Source organism: Microcaecilia unicolor, chromosome 1 (genome assembly GCF_901765095.1).
Source record: "Microcaecilia unicolor chromosome 1, aMicUni1.1, whole genome shotgun sequence".
In the NCBI taxonomy this organism is placed as follows: domain Eukaryota; kingdom Metazoa; phylum Chordata; class Amphibia; order Gymnophiona; family Siphonopidae; genus Microcaecilia; species Microcaecilia unicolor.
The window spans coordinates 135,403,904-135,423,326 of record NC_044031.1 but is presented as its reverse complement, the minus strand read 5'-3'; the positions used below and the strand labels follow the sequence as shown (position 1 = coordinate 135,423,326).

Sequence of the window (19,423 nt, the reverse complement as noted above, 5' to 3'; positions counted from 1 at the left end):
CAGGTCAAGTACTTCAGATGACAGGAATCAAGTGGCTCAAAAAGGAGCTTTCATCAGCTGGGTGAGAACGATGTTGAGGTCCCATGACACAGGTGGAGGTCTGACAGGGGGCTTTGTCAACAGAAAACCTCTCATAAATGAAGCAAACAACTAGAGGGTGCCCAGAGATGGGCTTACCCTCTACACATTGATGATCAGCATTAATTGCATTAAGAAGAAACCTTACAGAGTTGGTCTTGAGACCAGACTCAGAAAGGTGTAGAAGGTATTCGAGCAAGATCTGTGTAGGGCAAGAAACAGGATCTAGGGCCTTGCCCTCACACCAGACAGTAAACCTCCTCCTTTTTGAAAGAGTAAAACCTCTTAGTAGATTCTTTTCTGGAAGCCAGCAAGACCCTGGAGACAACGTCAGGAAGATGCAAGGAAGCAAATTCTAAGCTCTCAATATCCAGGCTGTGAAAGCCAGAGACTGGAGGCTGGGATGCAGAAGAGATTCCTTGTTCTGCGTGATGAGAGTTGTAAAACACTCCATTCTCCACGGTTCTTCAGAGCATAACTCCAGAAGAAAAGAGAAACAGATCTGGCGGGCCCAGCAAGATTATGGTCCAGCAGTCTTGCTTGAGTTTCAACAAAATTCTACCCACAAGAGGAATGAGAGGATATGAATACAGATGTCCTGGCCTCCAATGAAGTCGTTGAGATAGGGGTACACATGGAGGCATATTTTCAAAGCACTTAGCCTTCCAAAGTTCCATAGAAACCTATGGAACTTTGGAAGGCTAAGTGCTTTGAAAATGAGTCCCATGGACTCCCAGGCTGCTCAGCGATGCTGTGACTACTGCAAGACACTTGGCGAAAAACCTAGGAGCCAACGCGAGTCAAAAGGCAACATGAGACACTGGAAGTGACGTGTTCCCAGCCAAAATCGAAGATACTTCCTGTAAGCCTGAAGTATCAGGATATGAGTATAAGCTTCCTTTAAGTTCAGCCAGCATTGCTAATTGCTTTCCTGAAGCATGGGAAGCAGGGTGCCCAGAGAAACCATCCTGAACTTCTCTTTGACCAGGAATTTGTTCAGGCCCCTCAGGTCTCGGATGGGATGCATCCCCCATTGTCACAAAACACCTAGCTACCCAACTTGGGTTACCCCGCGGCCACTTAGAGGGTCTATCCACAGCACAGCTCAGGTCCGCCTGCATCTGCCATTTGTGCTCTACACTAGCACCCTCCTCCCACCGACTGGGTCACAACCATCTCTGGGCGAAACTCCAGCTCTCCAATTATCCCCAGTGATTTCTAGGTTACTGGAGCCACACTCCCAGTGGTCCCACAATTCCCAGAAAGCACTCACAGACCCAACACACAAACTAGGATTCTTTATCAGTCCAGACAGGCAGAATGAACAAACAATTGTGTTTATTTTTAGAACTTGGAACAGTGGACAAAACTGTGCAATTGGCAAACAATAACAGGTAACTGAAATATGAATCAATTATAACACTAACTAAATATTTGCATACTGGCTAAACAGTACCTGGGAAGATCAAGACATATAATTGTTCACAGAGCCTTCGCAAAGAAATCCTTCTCTCTTTCTTCCTGGCTAACACTGAAGCAACAGCCAGCACTACTGGGTAATTTTTCAAAGTCCAGGCCATCAGAGCCCAGTTAACAAGTTTTAAACGTATACTGCAGTGTTACTCGCTTCCTGCTTGTGTTAAAGAAAAAGAACACTGAGTTCTCTATAACAGCTTTAAGCATAAACATGCACAATCTGCTGGCCAAACAGGAGAAATACACTTCAGAATAATTAAAACAGGGAACTATCCATACATTTTACTGGTTTAAAACACACAGTTTCTTCACACCCGCTTTTTTTTTTTTACACAAGGAAGTACCTAGACTAGAATCCCTTCCCTTCTTCCCCTGGTGGAACAGGTTCGAAAGAACGGGCCTTGAGAAGGGCATAAGAACATAAGCGTTGCCATACCGGGACAGATCAAAGGTCCATCAAGCCCAGTATCCTGTTTCCAAAAGTGGCCAATCCATGTCACAAATACCTGGCAAGATCCTAGAACAGCACAACAGATTTGATGCTTTTTATCCTACAGTATGCTGTGGATTTTCCCAATTCCATCTTAATAATGGCTTATGGACTTTTCTTTTAAGAAATTATCCAAACCTTTTTTAAACCATGCTAAGGTAACTGCAACAAATTTCAGAGTTTAATTACTCGTTGAGTGAAGAACTATTTTCTCCGATTCATTTTAAATTTACTACTTAGTAGCTTCTTTGCATGCCCCTAGTCCTAGTATTTTTGGAAAGAGTAAATAAGCGATTCACATCTACTCGTTCCACTTCACTCAGCATATTATAAACCTCTATCATATCTCCCTTTAGCCGTCTCTTCTCTAAGTTGAAGAGCCCCAGCCACTTTAGCCGTTCCTCACAGGGAAGTCATCCCTTCTCCTTTATCATGTTCATCGCCCTTCTATGTACCTTTTCTAATGCCACTATATCTTTTTTGAGATGCGGTGACCAGAACTGTACACAGTACTCGAGGTGTGGTCACACCATGGAGCGATATAAAGGCATTATAACACTCTTAGTTTAGTTTTCCATTCCTTCCTAACATTCTATTTGCTTTCTTAGTGGCCGCCGTACAATGAGCAGAGGGTTTCAATGTATCATCAACGATGATACCTAGGTTTTCCTGGGTGGTAGCTTCTAATGTGGAACCCTGCATCACGTAGCTATGGTTTGGGTTTCTCTTTCCCACATGCATCACTTTGCACTTGCTCACATTAAAAGTCATCTGCCATTTGAATTCCCAGTCTCGTAAGGTCTTCTTGCAAGTTTTCACAATCCTCTTGCCATTTAACAACTTTGAATAATTTTGTCATCAGCTTATTTATTTACCTCACTAGTTACTCCCATCTCTAGATAATTTATAAAAATGTTAAAAAGCAGCGGTCCCAGTACAGACCCCTGGGGAACTCCAGTATCTACCCTTCTCCATTAAGAATACAGAGCATTTAACTATACTCACTGTTTTATATCTTTTAACCAGTTTTTAATCCACAATAGGACTATCCCATGCCTTTCTAATTTCCTCAGGAGTCTTTCATGAGGTACTTTGTCAAATGCCTTTTGCAAATCCAGATACACAATATTGATCAGCTCATCTTTATCCACATGCTTATTCACCCCTTCAAAGAAATGTAGTAGAATGGTGAGGCAAGATTTCACTTCACTAAATCCATGTTGGTTTTGTCTCATTAATCCATGCTTATGTATATGTTCTGTAATTTTGTTCTTTATAATAGTCTCTACCATTCTCACCAGTCTAAATTCCAAGATCATCTTTGGAACCCTTTAAAAAAAAAAAAATCGGCACTACACTGGCCACCCTCCAATCTTCCGGTACTATGCTTGATTTTAAAGATAAATTACAATTAGTAACGATAGCTCTGCAGGTTCATTTTTCAATTCTATCAGTACTCTGGGATGTTTACCATCTGGTCTAGGCGATCTGCTACTGTTCAATTTGTCACATTGCCCCATTACATCTCCCATGCTCACAGAGATTTGTTTCAGTTTCTCTGATGCGTCAGCATTGAATACCATTTCTGGCACCGGTATCTCTCCCATATCTTCCTCAGTGAAGACCAAAGCAAAGAATTTATTTAATCTCTCCGCTACAGCCTTGTCATCCTGAGTGTCCCTTTTATCCCTCTGTCATCTAGCAGTCCAACTGATTCTTTTGCCAGCTTCTTGCTTTTAATGTACATAAAAAAGTTATTATTCTGTGTTTTTACCTCCAACCCAATCTTCTTTTCAAAGTCCTTCTTTGCCTTCCTTATCAGCGCATTGAATTGGACTTGCCATTCCTTTTATGTTTCCTTACTTTCAGTCGGATTCTTCTTCCATTTTCTGAAGAATTTTCTTTTAGCTCTAGTTATTGGGAGTCATAATCCCTTTGTTTTGAAAGTATAAAGAAGGTTCCTATCTTGTGTGAGAATCAGGCAGATAGACTATCCTAATGGTTCATGTGTTCTCATTACCAACTAGACTACGTTCATGTATGAAAACTCACTGGCATGCCTGCTGCATTATTTCAACCCCATAAATGTACTCACAATATCTCGACTTGCATCTGGGAGATGCAAGCCATCCACCGATTCCTTCATGGTTTCCTCTGCTATAAGTTTTGAAACACCAAACATCTTGATTTTGGATTTGGAGTTTCTGGTGCTGCTGTTTAAAATCCCAACTGCCACCTCATTATAGGCATCAATCTTCTCATTTGTGATCATTTTCCTACTTTCACTTAGGAGAGGTTCATATACAGGATCTAAACAAACAGGAAAACAAATAAAAAACAGATATAATTGATTCCAAATTACCCCTATTAACTGCTATGTTGGTTGTAAACAGAAATTATATATATATATATATATATTCAAACATGCGTGGGATAAACATAAAGGAATCCTGCTCAGAAGGAAGGGATCCCCAGAAGCTTAGCCAGTGGTGGGAGGCAGGGCTGGTGGTTGGGAGGTGGGGATAGTGCTGGGCAGACTTATACGGTCTGTGCCAGAGCCGGTCGTGGGAGGCCGGGTGGGTGATTGGGAGGCGGGGATAGTGCTGGGCAGACTTATACGGTCTGTGCCCTGAAAAAGACAGGTACAAATCAAGGTAAGGTATACACAAAAAATGGCACATGTGAGTTTATCTTGTTGGGCAGACTGGGTGGACCGTGCAGGTCTTTTTCTGCCGTCATCTACCATGTTACTATGCTTTATATATATATATATATATACAGTGGTGGAAATAAGTATTTGATCCCTTGCTGATTTTGTAAGTTTGCCCACTGACAAAGACATGAGCAGCCCATAATTGAAGGGTAGGTTATTGGTAACAGTGAGAGATAGCACATCACAAATTAAATCCGGAAAATCACATTGTGGAAAGTATATGAATTTATTTGCATTCTGCAGAGGGAAATAAGTATTTGATCCCCCACCAACCAGTAAGAGATCTGGCCCCTACAGACCAGGTAGATGCTCCAAATCAACTCGTTACCTGCATGACAGACAGCTGTCGGCAATGGTCACCTGTATGAAAGACACCTGTCCACAGACTCAGTGAATCAGTCAGACTCTAACCTCTACAAAATGGCCAAGAGCAGGGAGCTGTCTAAGGATGTCAGGGACAAGATCATACACCTGCACAAGGCTGGAATGGGCTACAAAACCATCAGTAAGACGCTGGGCGAGAAGGAGACAACTGTTGGTGCCATAATAAGAAAATGGAAGAAGTACAAAATGACTGTCAATCGACAAAGATCTGGGGCTCCACGCAAAATCTCACCTCGTGGGGTATCCTTGATCATGAGGAAGGTTAGAAATCAGCCTACAACTACAAGGGGGGAACTTGTCAATGATCTCAAGGCAGCTGGGACCACTGTCACCACGAAAACCATTGGTAACACATTACGACATAACGGATTGCAATCCTGCAGTGCCCGCAAGGTCCCCCTGCTCCGGAAGGCACATGTGACGGCCCGTCTGAAGTTTGCCAGTGAACACCTGGATGATGCCGAGAGTGATTGGGAGAAGGTGCTGTGGTCAGATGAGACAAAAATTGAGCTCTTTGGCATGAACTCAACTCGCCGTGTTTGGAGGAAGAGAAATGCTGCCTATTACCCAAAGAACACCGTCCCCACTGTCAAGCATGGAGGTGGAAATGTTATGTTTTGGGGGTGTTTCTCTGCTAAGGGCACAGGACTACTTCACCGCATCAATGGGAGAATGGATGGGGCCATGTACCGTACAATTCTGAGTGACAACCTCCTTCCCTCCGCCAGGGCCTTAAAAATGGGTCGTGGCTGGGTCTTCCAGCACAACAATGACCCAAAACATACAGCCAAGGCAACAAAGGAGTGGCTCAGGAAGAAGCACATTAGGGTCATGGAGTGGCCTAGCCAGTCACCAGACCTTAATCCCATTGAAAACTTATGGAGGGAGCTGAAGCTGCGAGTTGCCAAGCGACAGCCCAGAACTCTTAATGATTTAGAGATGATCTGCAAAGAGGAGTGGACCAAAATTCCTCCTGACATGTGTGCAAACCTCATCATCAACTACAGAAGACGTCTGACCGCTGTGCTTGCCAACAAGGGTTTTGCCACCAAGTATTAGGTCTTGTTTGCCAGAGGGATTAAATACTTATTTCCCTCTGCAGAATGCAAATAAATTCATATACTTTCCACAATGTGATTTTCCGGATTTAATTTGTGATGTGCTATCTCTCACTGTTACCAATAACCTACCCTTCAATTATGGGCTGCTCATGTCTTTGTCAGTGGGCAAACTTACAAAATCAGCAAGGGATCAAATACTTATTTCCACCACTGTATATAGGATAGGGAATGTAGCAGTATAATTTTTGATATGTGTATATATTCTTTCTTGAATTATTATTTTTATAATGTATTACATTCAATAAAAAAATATTTAAATTTTATTTATTTGAATGCCAGAGGTCTAAACAAATAAGATGGGAGAGTTAAAAATGTATGGCTGTAAGTGAAAAGAGAATGAAGACAATGGAATGCCTTTATACAAGGGTAAAAATTATACTGGCAGGATGGAACTATAGTATAAGAATGACATAGAGTTAAAAAGGATAAAAATTCTGCAGAAAACAAAATGCAATGTGGAATCTTTATAGACAGAAATGCCATGTGTGAAGGGGAGAAGCATACTGGTGGGATTACACTGTAGTCCACCTAGAAAGAATGAAGAAAAAGTGAAATGCTAACAGAAATTAAGAAGGCTAACAAATCTGGCAACACAATAATAATGGGAATCAGTTACCCCAATACTGATTGGGCAAATGTCTTATCTGGGCATCCAAGAAAAATTAACATTACATGACATAAATGGCTGCTTCTTGGAGCAGTTGATTCAGGATCCAACCAGAGAGGAAAGTACTTTAGATCTAGTCCTTACTGATAGATAGGACCTGATCCAAGACGTAATAGTGGTGGGGCTGCCTGGCAACAATGATCTCAATATGATCAAATTTGTCATCACTGAAACTACAACAAAATGAGGAAATGTTACAAAAAAACAAAAGGGAGTAACTGTCAAGTTCAAAAATCTGCTAGTGGAATGGAAATTATTTTAAAAGCAACCACTAATGATTGGGGAGCAAATAAATGATAAATCTACACTCAAAAGAAATAACTCTGTTCCTAGAGCTGTTAAAAGTGGACACTCAGGAATTAACATTTTACATAAAGAGAATCCTCAACTGCCCTGAGGAAAGACCATTTTGGAAGCCCAGATAAAACATATACCAAGTATCAAAAAAAAAAAAAAAAAAGCCAAACAGCAAATACGGTTTAACACATAAAAGATGTGGTAAAAGCTAAAAGAGCATCTTTAAAAAAATGCAAACGAGATCCTAATGATAAAAACAGAGATGTCTACAAGCACTAGCAAGTTTGATGGGGAAAAAAAAAACAAAGGCGGCAAAGAGAGACTTTAAAAAGTAATTCTCAAGATAATAGAAAAAACAAATGATTTCTTTGTCTTTATTTAGGAGGATGTTGAGGTCATACCAACACCAGAAACCTTCTTTGATGGTGATGATTCAGGACAACTAAAGCAGAACAAATTGATAAACTGAAGGGCAACAAATCAGCAGGATCAGACAACACTCACCCCTAGAGTCCTGAAACAGCTCAAACACGAAAATGCTAACCTGTTACTAGTAACCTAAGTTATCATTCAAAATGGCTGTGATACCCGAGGGTTGGTGGGTGGCTAATGTAGACAATTTTTAAAAAGGGCTCCTGAGATGATCTAGGAAACTATAGATCTATGAGCTTGATGTTGGTAACTAGGCACAATGGTTGAAGCTATACAAAAGAAAAAAAAGAAAAACCTGAAAAGATAAGCAATTCTACAGGCAGTATATCAAATAATAATAAAGGTGAACTATGAACTAAAAATTACTGAACATATAGGGGCTCTTTTACAAAAGCTTAATGCATGCTAACAGAATAGTGCACGCTAAATGCTAAGTCGTCCATTTTATACCTATGGACTTCTTTGCATTTAGCGCAAGCTAATTCCATTAGTGCACATTAAGCTTTAGTAAGAAAGCCCCAAGATAAGACACTACTTAATGGGTCAGCATGAGGTTAACAAAGGCTAGTCTTGCCTTGTAAATTTAATCATTTTTTGGAAGGTGTAAACTAATAAGTGGATAATGATCAGCAGGTTGATTTAGTGCATTTGGATCTCAGAAGGCATTTGACAAAGTAGCTCATGAGAAATGTCTTGGGAAATTATAGAGTCACTGTATAGGAGGCAATGCCCTGTTGTGAACTGCACACTGGCTAAAAGACAGTAAAACATAAAGTAGGATAGAATGGTCAATTATCCACATGTTAAAAGGATCACTAGTAGAATGCCCCAAAGGTTCGTATTGGGACCTGTATTGTTTAACATATTCATAAATGTTCTGTAGACAGGCGTAATAAAGTGAGGTGATCACATCTGCAGATGACACAAAATGATTTCAAGTCATTAAAATGGTTGAAGATTGTGAGGACTTGCAGAAGGATCTTGTGAGATTTAGAGACTATGCATCTAAATAACAGATGACTAAGAGCAAGTGCAGCCTCTCCCCAGCTGAATCCCCAATTCACCTTGCCTGGGTATTCCCCATATGCTCTGCCCTGCTGCTCCTGTTTCATTTTCCTATTGCTGCTTTTTTTTTTTTTTAAAGGGAAAGGGCATGGGATTTATTTGACATTTATACCCATTTTCCCACAAAAATTCGATATACAAATTTGATATACCGCCTTTCTGTATTTATTTTGTACCTGGGGCAATGAAGGGTTAAGTGACTTGCCCAGTCACAGAACTTTGCTCAGCAGAGGCACCAAACTGTGTGTTCCTGTTAACACCACCAGTACATTCTGCTGAAGCAACCTTCAAAAGAAACAGACCTTCATTTTGGGGGGGGGGGGGGGGGGGGGGGGGAGAAGTTGACGAAAGTCAAACAAGATGAGGAAGCAGAGTCAAGATGGCGATGGGCGCCGAGGCACACAGAGACCTTGCTCTTACTTTTAGAATTTTTTTTTAACCTCTGATGGCTCCCAAACAACACAGCAAACCGCAGGTCTGGCCCAGTTCCCGCTTCAACTACACTGGTCTCTCAAGCGTGGATCGTTATACCCAGTCACTTCCCTCTCTAACCTCAGGTCAGTCCTCTGATGTGATGCTTGCCAGATACTTGAAGTGAGAGGATTCTCCAGCCCAAGTGCTTATTCTTCTCCTTCGAGTTGTTTCTGCAAGTGGCGTTTTGTTGCAGCAGAGGGAACCCTGCCAGCAGGAGTGAAGCAGTTGCTGGAACTCCACTACTGACATCGGGAGGAAGCAGTTCTCCATCTGTTAGTAAGACTGCTGACCACATGAAACCTATTAAACCACCTGCTGAGGTTTCAGGTATGCTATACCTGACCCCCGAGGTGACTTTTCAGTCTATTTGGCAAATGCTGGTTTAGATGAACAGTGAATGATACATACCTGTAGCAGGTGTTCTCCAAGGACAGCAGGCTGATTGTTCTCACGACTGGGTGACGTCCGCGGCAGCCCCCACCAACCGGAAAGAAGCTTCGCGGGACGGTCGGCACGCAGGGCACGCCCACCGCGCATGCGCGGCCGTCTTCCCGCCCGTGCGCGACCGCTCCCGCCAGTTGAATGACTAGCAAAAGATGAAACACACAACTCCAAAGGGGAGGAGGGAGGGTAGGTGAGAACAATCAGCCTGCTGTCCTCGGAGAACACCTGCTACAGGTATGTATCATTCACTTTCTCCGAGGACAAGCAGGCTGCTTGTTCTCACGACTGGGGTATCCCTAGCTCTCAGGCTCACTCAAAACAAGAACCCAGGTCAATGGAACCTCGCAACGGCGAGGAAACAACAGAAATTGACCTACGAAGAACAACTAACTGAGAGTGCAGCCTGACCAGAATAAATTCGGGTCCTGGAGGGTGGAGTTGGATTTACACCCCAAACAGATTCTGCAGCACCGACTGCCCGAACCGACTGTCGCGTCGGGTATCCTGCTGGAGGCAGTAATGTGATGTGAATGTGTGGACAGATGACCACGTCGCAGCCCTGCAAATCTCTTCAATAGTGGCTGACTTCAAGTGGGCCACTGACGCTGCCATGGCTCTAACACTATGAGCCGTGACATGACCCTCAAGAGTCAGCCCAGCCTGGGCGTAAGTGAAGGAAATGCAATCTGCTAGCCAATTAGAGATGGTGCGTTTCCCGACAGCGACCCCTAGCCTGTAGGGTCGAAAGAAATAAACAATTGGGCGGACTGTCTGTTGGGCTGTGTCCGCTCCAAGTAGAAGGCCAATGCTCTCTTGCAGTCCAATGTGTGCAACTGACGTTCAGCAGGGCGGGTATGCGGCCTGGGGAAGAATGTTGGCAAGACAATTGACTGGTTAAGATGGAACTCCGACACCACCTTCGGCAGGAACTTTGGGTGGGTGCGGAGCACTACTCTGTTGTGATGAAATTTGGTATATGGAGCATGAGCTACTAGGGCTTGAAGCTCACTGACCCTACGAGCTGAAGTAACTGCCACCAAGAAAATGACCTTCCAGGTCAAGTACTTCAGATGGCAGGTATTCAGTGGCTCAAAAGGAGGTTTCATCAGCTGGGTGAGGACGACGTTGAGATCCCATGACACAGTAGGAGGCTTGATAGGGGGCTTTGACAAAAGCAAGCCTCTCATGAATCGAACGACTAAAGGCTCTCCAGAGATGGCTTTACCTTCCACACGATAATGGTAAGCACTAATCGCACTAAGGTGATTCCTTACTGAGTTGGTCTTGAGGCCAGACTCTGATAAGTGCAGAAGGTATTCAAGCAGGTTCTGTGCAGGGCAAGAACGAGGTTCTAGGGCCTTGCTCTCACACCACACGACAAACCTCCTCCACTTGAAAAAGTAACTCTTTTTAGTGGAATCCTTCCTAGAGGCAAGTAAGACCCGGGAGACACCCTCAGACAGACCCAACGCAGTGAAGTCTACGCCCTCAACATCCAGGCCGTGAGAGCCAGAGACTGAAGGTTGGGGTGCAGTAACGCTCCGTTGTTCTGCGAAATGAGAATCGGAAAACACTCCAATCTCCACGGTTCTTCTGAGGACAACTCCAGAAGAAGAGGGAACCAGATCTGACAGGGCCAAAAGGGCGCTATCAGAATCATGGTGCCGCGGTCTTGCTTGAGCTTCAGTAAGGTCTTCCCCACCAAAGGTATGGGAGGATAAGCATACATGAGGCCGGTCCCCCAATGGAGGAGAAAGGCATCCGACGCTAGCCTGCCGTGTGCCTGAAGTCTGGAACAGAACAGAGGCAGCTAGTGGTTGGTCTGAGAGGCGAAAAGGTCCACCGAGGGGGTGCCCCACGCTCGGAAGATCTTGCGTACCACTCTGGCATGGAGCGACCACTCGTGGGGTTGCATGACTCTGCTCAGTCTGTCGGCCAGACTGTTGTTTACGCCTGCCAGGTACGTGGCTTGGAGGAGCATGCCGAACCGACACGCCCAACGCCACATCCCGACGGCCTCCTGGCACAGGGGGCGAGATCCGGTGCCCCCCTGCTTGTTGACGTAATACATTGCAACCTGATTGTCTGTCCGAATTTGGATAATTTGGCAGGACAGCCGATCTCTGAAAGCCTTCAGTGCGTTCCAGATTGCTCGGAGCTCCAGGAGGTTGATCTGCAGATCCTTTTCCTGGAGGGACCACAGACCCTGGGTGTGAAGCCCATCGACATGGGCTCCCCACCCCAGGCGAGATGCATCCGTCGTCAGCACTTTCACGGGCTGCGGAATTTGGAATGGACGTCCCAGGGTCAAATTGGTCCGGATGGTCCACCAGAGCAGTGAAGTGCGGCAACTGGTGGAGAGGCGGATGACATCTTCTAGATTCCCGGTGGCTTGGAACCACTGGGAAGCTAGGGTCCATTGAGCAGATCTCATGTGAAGACGAGCCATGGGAGTCACATGAACTGTGGAGGCCATATGACCCAGAAGTCTCAACATCTGCCGAGCTGTGATCTGCTGAGACGCTCTGGTCTGCGAAGCCAGGGCCAAGAGGTTGGTGGCCCTCGCTTCGGGAAGGTAGGCCTGAGCCGTCTGGGAATTCAGCAGCGCTCCTATGAATTTCAGAGAGTGATTCGGCTGGAGATGGGACTTTGGGTAATTTATCACAAACCCCAGCAGCTCCAGAAGTTGAATAGTGCACTGCATGGACCGGAGGGCTCCTGCCTCCGAGGTGTTCTTGACCAGCCAATCGTCGAGATATGGGAACACGTGCACTCCCAGCTTGCGTAGGTAGGCCGCTACCACCACGAGGCACTTGGTAAACACTCGTGGGGCAGAGGCGAGCCCAAAGGGCAGCACACAATACTGAAAGTGCCGTGCGCCCAGGCGGAATCTGAGATACTGTCTGTGAGCTGGCAGTATCGGTATGTGAGTATATGCGTCCTTTAAATCCAGGGAACATAGCCAATCGTTTTTCTGAATCATTGGCAGAAGGGTGCCCAAGGAAAGCATCCTGAACTTTTCTTTGACCAGGAATTTGTGCAGGCCTCTCAGGTCTAGGATGGGACGCATCCCCCCTGTTTTCTTTTCCACAAGGAAGTACCTGGAATAGAATCCCTGCCCTTCCTGCCCGGGTGGTACGGGCTCGACCGCATTGGCGCTGAGAAGGGCGGAGAGTTCCTCTGCAAGTACCTGCTTGTGATGGGAGCTGAAAGACTGAGCTCCCGGGGGACAATTTGGAGGCAGGGAGGCCAAATTCAGGGCGTATCCGCACCGCACTATTTGGAGAACCCACTGGTCGGAGGTTATGAGAGGCCACCTTTGGTGAAAGAATTTTAACCTCCCTCCGACCGGCAGATCGTCCGGTACGGACACTTGTAGGGCGGCTATGTTCCCGTGGATCCAGTCAAAAGCCCGTCCCCGGCTTTTGCTGTGGAGGCGCAGGGGGCTGCTTAGGCGCACGCTGTTGACGAGAACGAGCGCGCTGTGGCTGTCCCTGTGCCTGACGAGGCCTTCGGGCCGGCTGGTTGTACCTACGCTTCGCAAAAGAATAGGGTGCAGCCTGCCGGGCCCGGGAAAAACGTCCACCTGTGGAGGTGGATGCTGAAGGCGCCCGGTGGGAGAGCTTGTCGAGAGCGGTTTCCCGCTGATGCAGTTGGTCCACCATCTGCTCGACCTTCTCACCGAAAATGTTATCCCCCCGGCAAGGGACGTCAGCCAGTCTCTGCTGGGTGCGGTTGTCCAGGTCAGAGGCACGCAGCCATGAGAGCCTGCGCATCACTATACCTTGGGCCGCAGCACGAGATGCCACGTCACAGGTGTCAAAAATACCCCTGGACAGGAACTTTCTGCACGCCTTCAGCTGCCTGACCACCTCCTGATAAGGCCTGGACTGCTCCGGCGGGAGCTTCTCGACCAGGTCCGCCAGCTGTTGCACATTGGTCCGCATGTGGATGCTCATATAGAGACAGACATAGAGAAGCAACTGCTTGCCCCTGGGATTGCAGCATGGAATGATGCTGCTAACTGGGTTTCTGCCAAGTACGTGTGACCTGGCTTGGCCACTTTGGAAAATAGGATACTGGGCTACATGGACCACTGGTCTGACCCAGTATGGCTACTCTTATGTTCGTCTCAGAAGAAAGAAAGTTCTGCTCTGGAGTTTCAACAAAAGTTAAAGGAGAAAAAAAAAACTTAAGGAAAATAAAATTGCTGTGGCTGCATTGATTAAATATAAGTTATACATAGAAAATCGATTTGCATGCATTGTAATTCCATCAGCAAAATCCGTCCCTTCATCTCTGAGCACTCTACCAGAACTGCATTGCCTTCACTTACGCCCAAGCTGGGCTGACTCTTGACTGTAGAAGAGATTTGCAAGGCTGTGACGTGGTCTTCAATCCACACATTCACATCTCATTACTGCCTTCAGCAGGATAGCCGACGCGACAGTCGGTTTGGGCAGTCGGTGCTGCAGAATCTGTTTGGGGTTTAGAATCCAACTCCACCCCCCTAGGCCCATTTTTGTTCTGTTCCAGGCTACACTCTCAGATGTTTCTTCGTAGGTCAATCCTTGTTATGTCCTCGCTGTTGCGAGGCCCTATTGACCTTTCTTTGTTGTTTTGAGTGAGCCTGGGGGCTAGGGATACCCCAGTCGTGAGAACAAGCAGCCTGCTTGTCCTCGGATAAAATGAAGATACATACCCGCCCGCCTCCCCTTTGGAGTTGTCTTTGTCCTTGTTTGCTTTGATATCGAACTGTCGGGACTCTTGCGCGATGGGCGGGAAGATGGTCACCTGCGCGCGCTTGAAGGCTCTAGCAAGCTTTGTTGCTAGGAAGATTTCCGTTCGGGGGGGTGGGGGGGTGCCGTGGACGTCACCCAGTCATGAGATCAGCCTGCTGTCCTCGGAGAATACCTGCTATAGGTATGTATCTTCATTTTCCAGTTAGCCAGCTGCTCCGCATACATCGGTTATGCAGTTCTAGAGATAAGTTTTGTCTACAAGCAGACAAAATGATTACAAGATTTCAGCAGAGAGGTTATCCACACACAATACTAAGAAAGGCCGCTAAAAGGGCTTATAATTTTCATTCTGATTGGCAATGATGTAGAAGAAACATTAGGAAGAATGATGCCCCGTTAACCTGCGTGTTGCCATACACGCACTCTTCTAATATCATACAAATTATACGTCGGCATTGGCCAATACTAGGTATACATGATACATTTAAAACTACACCTCGCTTCGCTTTTTCGCGGTGTATGAATTTGGGAGAACAGCTGACTAAAGGACGAAAAATAATATCTGACTCATTTAGGGAACAAGGCCATTTTAGGCGTAATCACTATGTATACTGTCAACATTCTTTGCAAGTTAAGGAAGTTACTATTCCTCATACGGACAAAATATATCGTTTACAAGAATATACTGACTGTAACACCATGAACTGCATTTATGGGGTGGTATGTCCGCGTGGTTTATTGGGTTGACCACACGGAAAATTAAAATTAGGATAGGTCAGCACTTGAGCAATATATGTGCAGCACGTATAGAGGCCTCCCTTGTGTCTCACTGGTTGGAAACTAATCATGCAGTACAAGATCTTAGATTTGTAGTATTAAATCAAATCAAGTCAGAAAGAGGAGGTAATCTTCCTTTGTTGTTACTAAGAAAGGAACAGAACTTGATATTTCTCTGGAATACGGTTGCCCCATGTGGGCTAAATAAGGAAATCGACTGACTGAGCATTTAGGAAGGTATTTAAATCACTGAGTTCCTTTGGTATCGTATGCGCATGTGTGGGCATCCTTCTAGACGTTTTCCACCGGCATCTTGCTGGTATCGAGTTCCTGACCACCTGCAGTAGCTGATAAGAAGTTTTTAATCTTGTATTGTTGTTTTGATGGTTAGGATTAGGGGTGAATAGAATATAGAGACATTTACACATTGTTGGTCTACTTAGAACGAAAGACACATGAAGACGCTTTATATAGCGAAACATGATCGTGTCGGGTCCTGTAGCGGCTTGCTGAAAAGTTGAACAAAGATCTTATGCAAAGTCCACAGAAGATGGTTCCTGGATTTGATTGTGAATACTATAGAAGCGTGCAGCTACCTCACTTATAGATCGGAGTTTGTACCCCGTTGGATTTTCATCAATATTCAGCGATAAAAATCGGTGATTCATTTGTGAGGACTAATGGATTGATACATTATTGGAAGCTCTATTATCAATGAATCTGCCGGACACTGATGTACAGTTATCATCTAGGAGAAAATTCTGTTCTGTATGATCTTCATTGAAGAGTAAGCTCCACGGTATAGAAGTCAGCAGGTTGTTTAAATAGCATACAGGAGAAGCTGATTTATTTTGTGAGGAAATTGTTGTAGCGCTCTACATATGACATGATGAGCGTTTTTTATATATGATGTGTGAAAGAGAGTGAATGGCTGTGTTAATGTTCTATTTATGACATTGTGTAAAGAAAATTTTAAGTATATAGAAGACATTTAATAAAGATAGAAAGTGTTTTGCAAATTTTCAACGGATGTTTTATAGTTTGTAATATATATTAATTACAGGCATCCTGGAAACCCTGTCCCGACTGGGTGTGTCCTGAGGACTGGGTTGAGAACCCTGGATTAACCCCTTAAAGTGCACTATTGTGTGTTATCCTAGTTTATTTTTTATTTTCCTCAGGTTGTTTTGAGTGTTGTCTTTTATATTTCTCAGGTATTCTGTTTTGACATCTTAGAATATAAAAACAATACCACAAGTAGATCTAAGAGGGCCTTGTTTATAAACATTAATAATAATTAAAAAAAAGACTCCTTTTCATTTATGCCATGTCATATTTCCCTTCTGTAAGCCTAATTTCCCTCCTAGCCCCTTTGTAATACTGCTTATGAAAACACTAAAAAGAGAACCAGTCCAGCACTGGCACACTGCTGGTCACTCATGTCATTTCAACATATACCACCACCACACAACCAAATATATTTATATCCACATACACACATACATAAGGATGAACTAATTCTTATACAACTTTAAAATAAAATGAATACTAAAATTGACTACTGATTAAGACATTCACAGCAAGCTCTTTTTACCTTGTAAGACCCAATACACTTCACTACTGTCTGCTAACATTTCTAAAACAGGTGCAATAGTTGTGACATTGTTCTTGTACTGTGAGAGAGCCTCATTGCTTCCATTGTGTATCTTCATAGACCACTGTAAGATCAAAAAAATGAAAAGTTAAAAATGAATTCATTCTCATGTTTCCAGAGCTGAAATACCATTTATGTCTATTATTCTAGTTTACTTTACAGTCTTGTCAGTAAGGACCTGCTTTCTTCCTGTGAGAAAACAGCTTTTTAAACCTTAATGGGGCAATCTTGAAGCCCTGTATAAAGGGGGGGGGGGGGGGGGGGGGGGAGAGTTTAGAAGAGATTTTCAGTCTCATGGTTATTAGAATCCCATTTTCAAGGGGAAACCCCATACAATGTTTCCTTTGAAATTATACAGGCCTAGGGAATAGGACCTGAACTTCAGCACGAAGAACAGCACATGCTTTGAAGAAGTTGCGAATACACCCACTGTAAGTAAGTGGAGGGTTTTCAAACTGAAAGCCCCACATGACTTTGCCATGTCCCTTTTCAAAGGCAGATAAAATTACCACAGTGAGGATAGTTGAAAGTGGGTCTTTTTCCATGATACACAGCTGTTTGCCCATGGATAAAACTTTGAAAACATCCTCAAAATACATTATGTAAGAACACCAAATGTTCGACATAGGACAGTGTATTAAATTGACAAACAAACTTCCAGAGTATGAGTACCTTGCAGGGAGATGGGGGGATAAAGGTGCTCATTATCAAAGCACATAGACTTACAAAATTACACAGGAACCTATGTAACTTTGTAAGTCTATGTGCTTTGAAAATGAGCCTCAAAATGTACTACCAATATGTGCACAAACTGTTCTACTGAACAAATAGTTGCCCGATTAAAAATATTGTACTATGACAAATCCAGGTCTTAATGTGGAGGTGTTGCACTGTCAGAAGGATCACATTCAGAGTGAGGGACTCAGACTATTCAATAATCTCTCTGGAAATCCTTGTGAATATTATTTTAGAGTCCGACTGAACCCAGAATCGTTGGTTTCTTCCAAAACCAAATATGTGACTTAAATTGGCGGCTCGGTTTCGGAAGAAACTGAAATCATAAATGAAACTCCACCCCCCCCCCCCCACAACCATAAAGAACCCCTCCTAAGCCCCCCTCCCCAGTTGCACCCCATCCCACCTGACCACCTGTAGGCCCTCCCCAGGTCCTTGGTGGTCTAGGGGCAAGAATGAACATCACTTGTTCCTGCCCTGCGCCGCTGCTCCAATGCAAAATGACTGCCAAGGCTGACGCGGGAGGTTCTGGCAGTCAATTTGCAATTGGAACCATCACAGGCAGCAGACTTGCTCCTCTCTGATTTGGTTCCTGAGAACACCAAGGCTTCCTAAAGTAGGCTTGAGAGGGACTTCGGGTGGTTGGACGGGATGGGATTTGGGGGGAGGAGGGTGGGTAGAGAGTTTCGGGTTTTGGTCTAGTTTCGGGGAGGAGGTTGGGTAGTGAGTTTGGTTTTGGTCCACTTTCAGTGACAATCTGGAACTGAAACCAAAGTTCAGTCAGCCTCTAAATTATTTATCAAGAATAATCCACAAACGTCTTTAAATCTAAAAATGGCAAATGGTTTCCAACATTACCCATGCACCTTATTGAACTAGAGGGTGTTAAAGTTGCAGCCCTCTGAAATAAATTAAATTCTGATTCCCGTTATGTCACTGGGAAAAGATACACCGAGGCAAAAAGCACCTTAGGGCCCTACTAAAGCAGAATAAGCCCAATACACTCAGTATCCTTCAGGAGAACATTGTGCTATTCAATCAAAAATGTTAGAATGTTCTATTAATTGGTAAAGTAAATTCTATTTGATAGTTGCCATATTATTTCTCAACTTCTGCTGAGCTAGTTCTAGGTTTCCTCATTCTTTATGAATCTAGGGCAAACACTGTAAACTTGAAGTACTGAGATGTAAAAATTACCCTGAGTTTTAAAATAAAAGGACAAGTGGGCACACCTAGACAGTATTTTATTTATTTGGATTTTGCTCACACCTTTTTCAGCAGTAGCTCAAGATGAGTTACATTCAGGTATACTGGGTATTTCCCTGTCCCTGGAGGGCTCACAATCTAATTTTGTACCTGAGGCAATGGGGGGTTAAGTGACTTGACCAAGATCACAAAGAGCAGAAGTGGGATTTGAAGCGGCCACCTCTGGATGTCAAAACTGATGCTCTAACCAGAAGGCTACTCTTCCACTCCATTTTATAAAGATACATAGGTACTGGTGTATTTATATAAAATATTAGCATAACTGGCAGAAATTGCATGTACAGTGGTGGAAATAAGTATTTGATCCCTTGCTGATTTTGTAAGTTTGCCCACTGACAAAGACATGAGCAGCCCATAATTGAAGGGTAGGTTATTGGTAACAGTGAGAGATAGCACATCACAAATTAAATCCGGAAAATCACATTGTGGAAAGTATATGAATTTATTTGCATTCTGCAGAGGGAAATAAGTATTTGATCCCCCACCAACCAGTAAGAGATCTGGCCCCTACAGACCAGGTAGATGCTCCAAATCAACTCGTTACCTGCATGACAGACAGCTGTCGGCAATGGTCACCTGTATGAAAGACACCTGTCCACAGACTCAGT

The 19,423-nt window shown here is 44.2% G+C and overlaps 1 protein-coding gene across 1 annotated transcript in view; it reads right to left on the bottom strand.

Annotated features, from left to right (window-relative positions):
- Positions 1 to 19,423, bottom strand: part of CASD1 (CAS1 domain containing 1) — a 163,794-nt gene that overhangs the window by 69,249 nt on the left and 75,122 nt on the right. Inside the window, exons 7-8 of the mRNA XM_030200634.1 lie at positions 16,755 to 16,878; positions 4,140 to 4,354 (exon numbers count right to left, since the gene is read on the bottom strand). Of these exons, the coding sequence (XP_030056494.1) occupies positions 4,140 to 4,354; positions 16,755 to 16,878 (339 nt within the window). The remainder of the gene's footprint in view (positions 1 to 4,139; positions 4,355 to 16,754; positions 16,879 to 19,423) is intronic.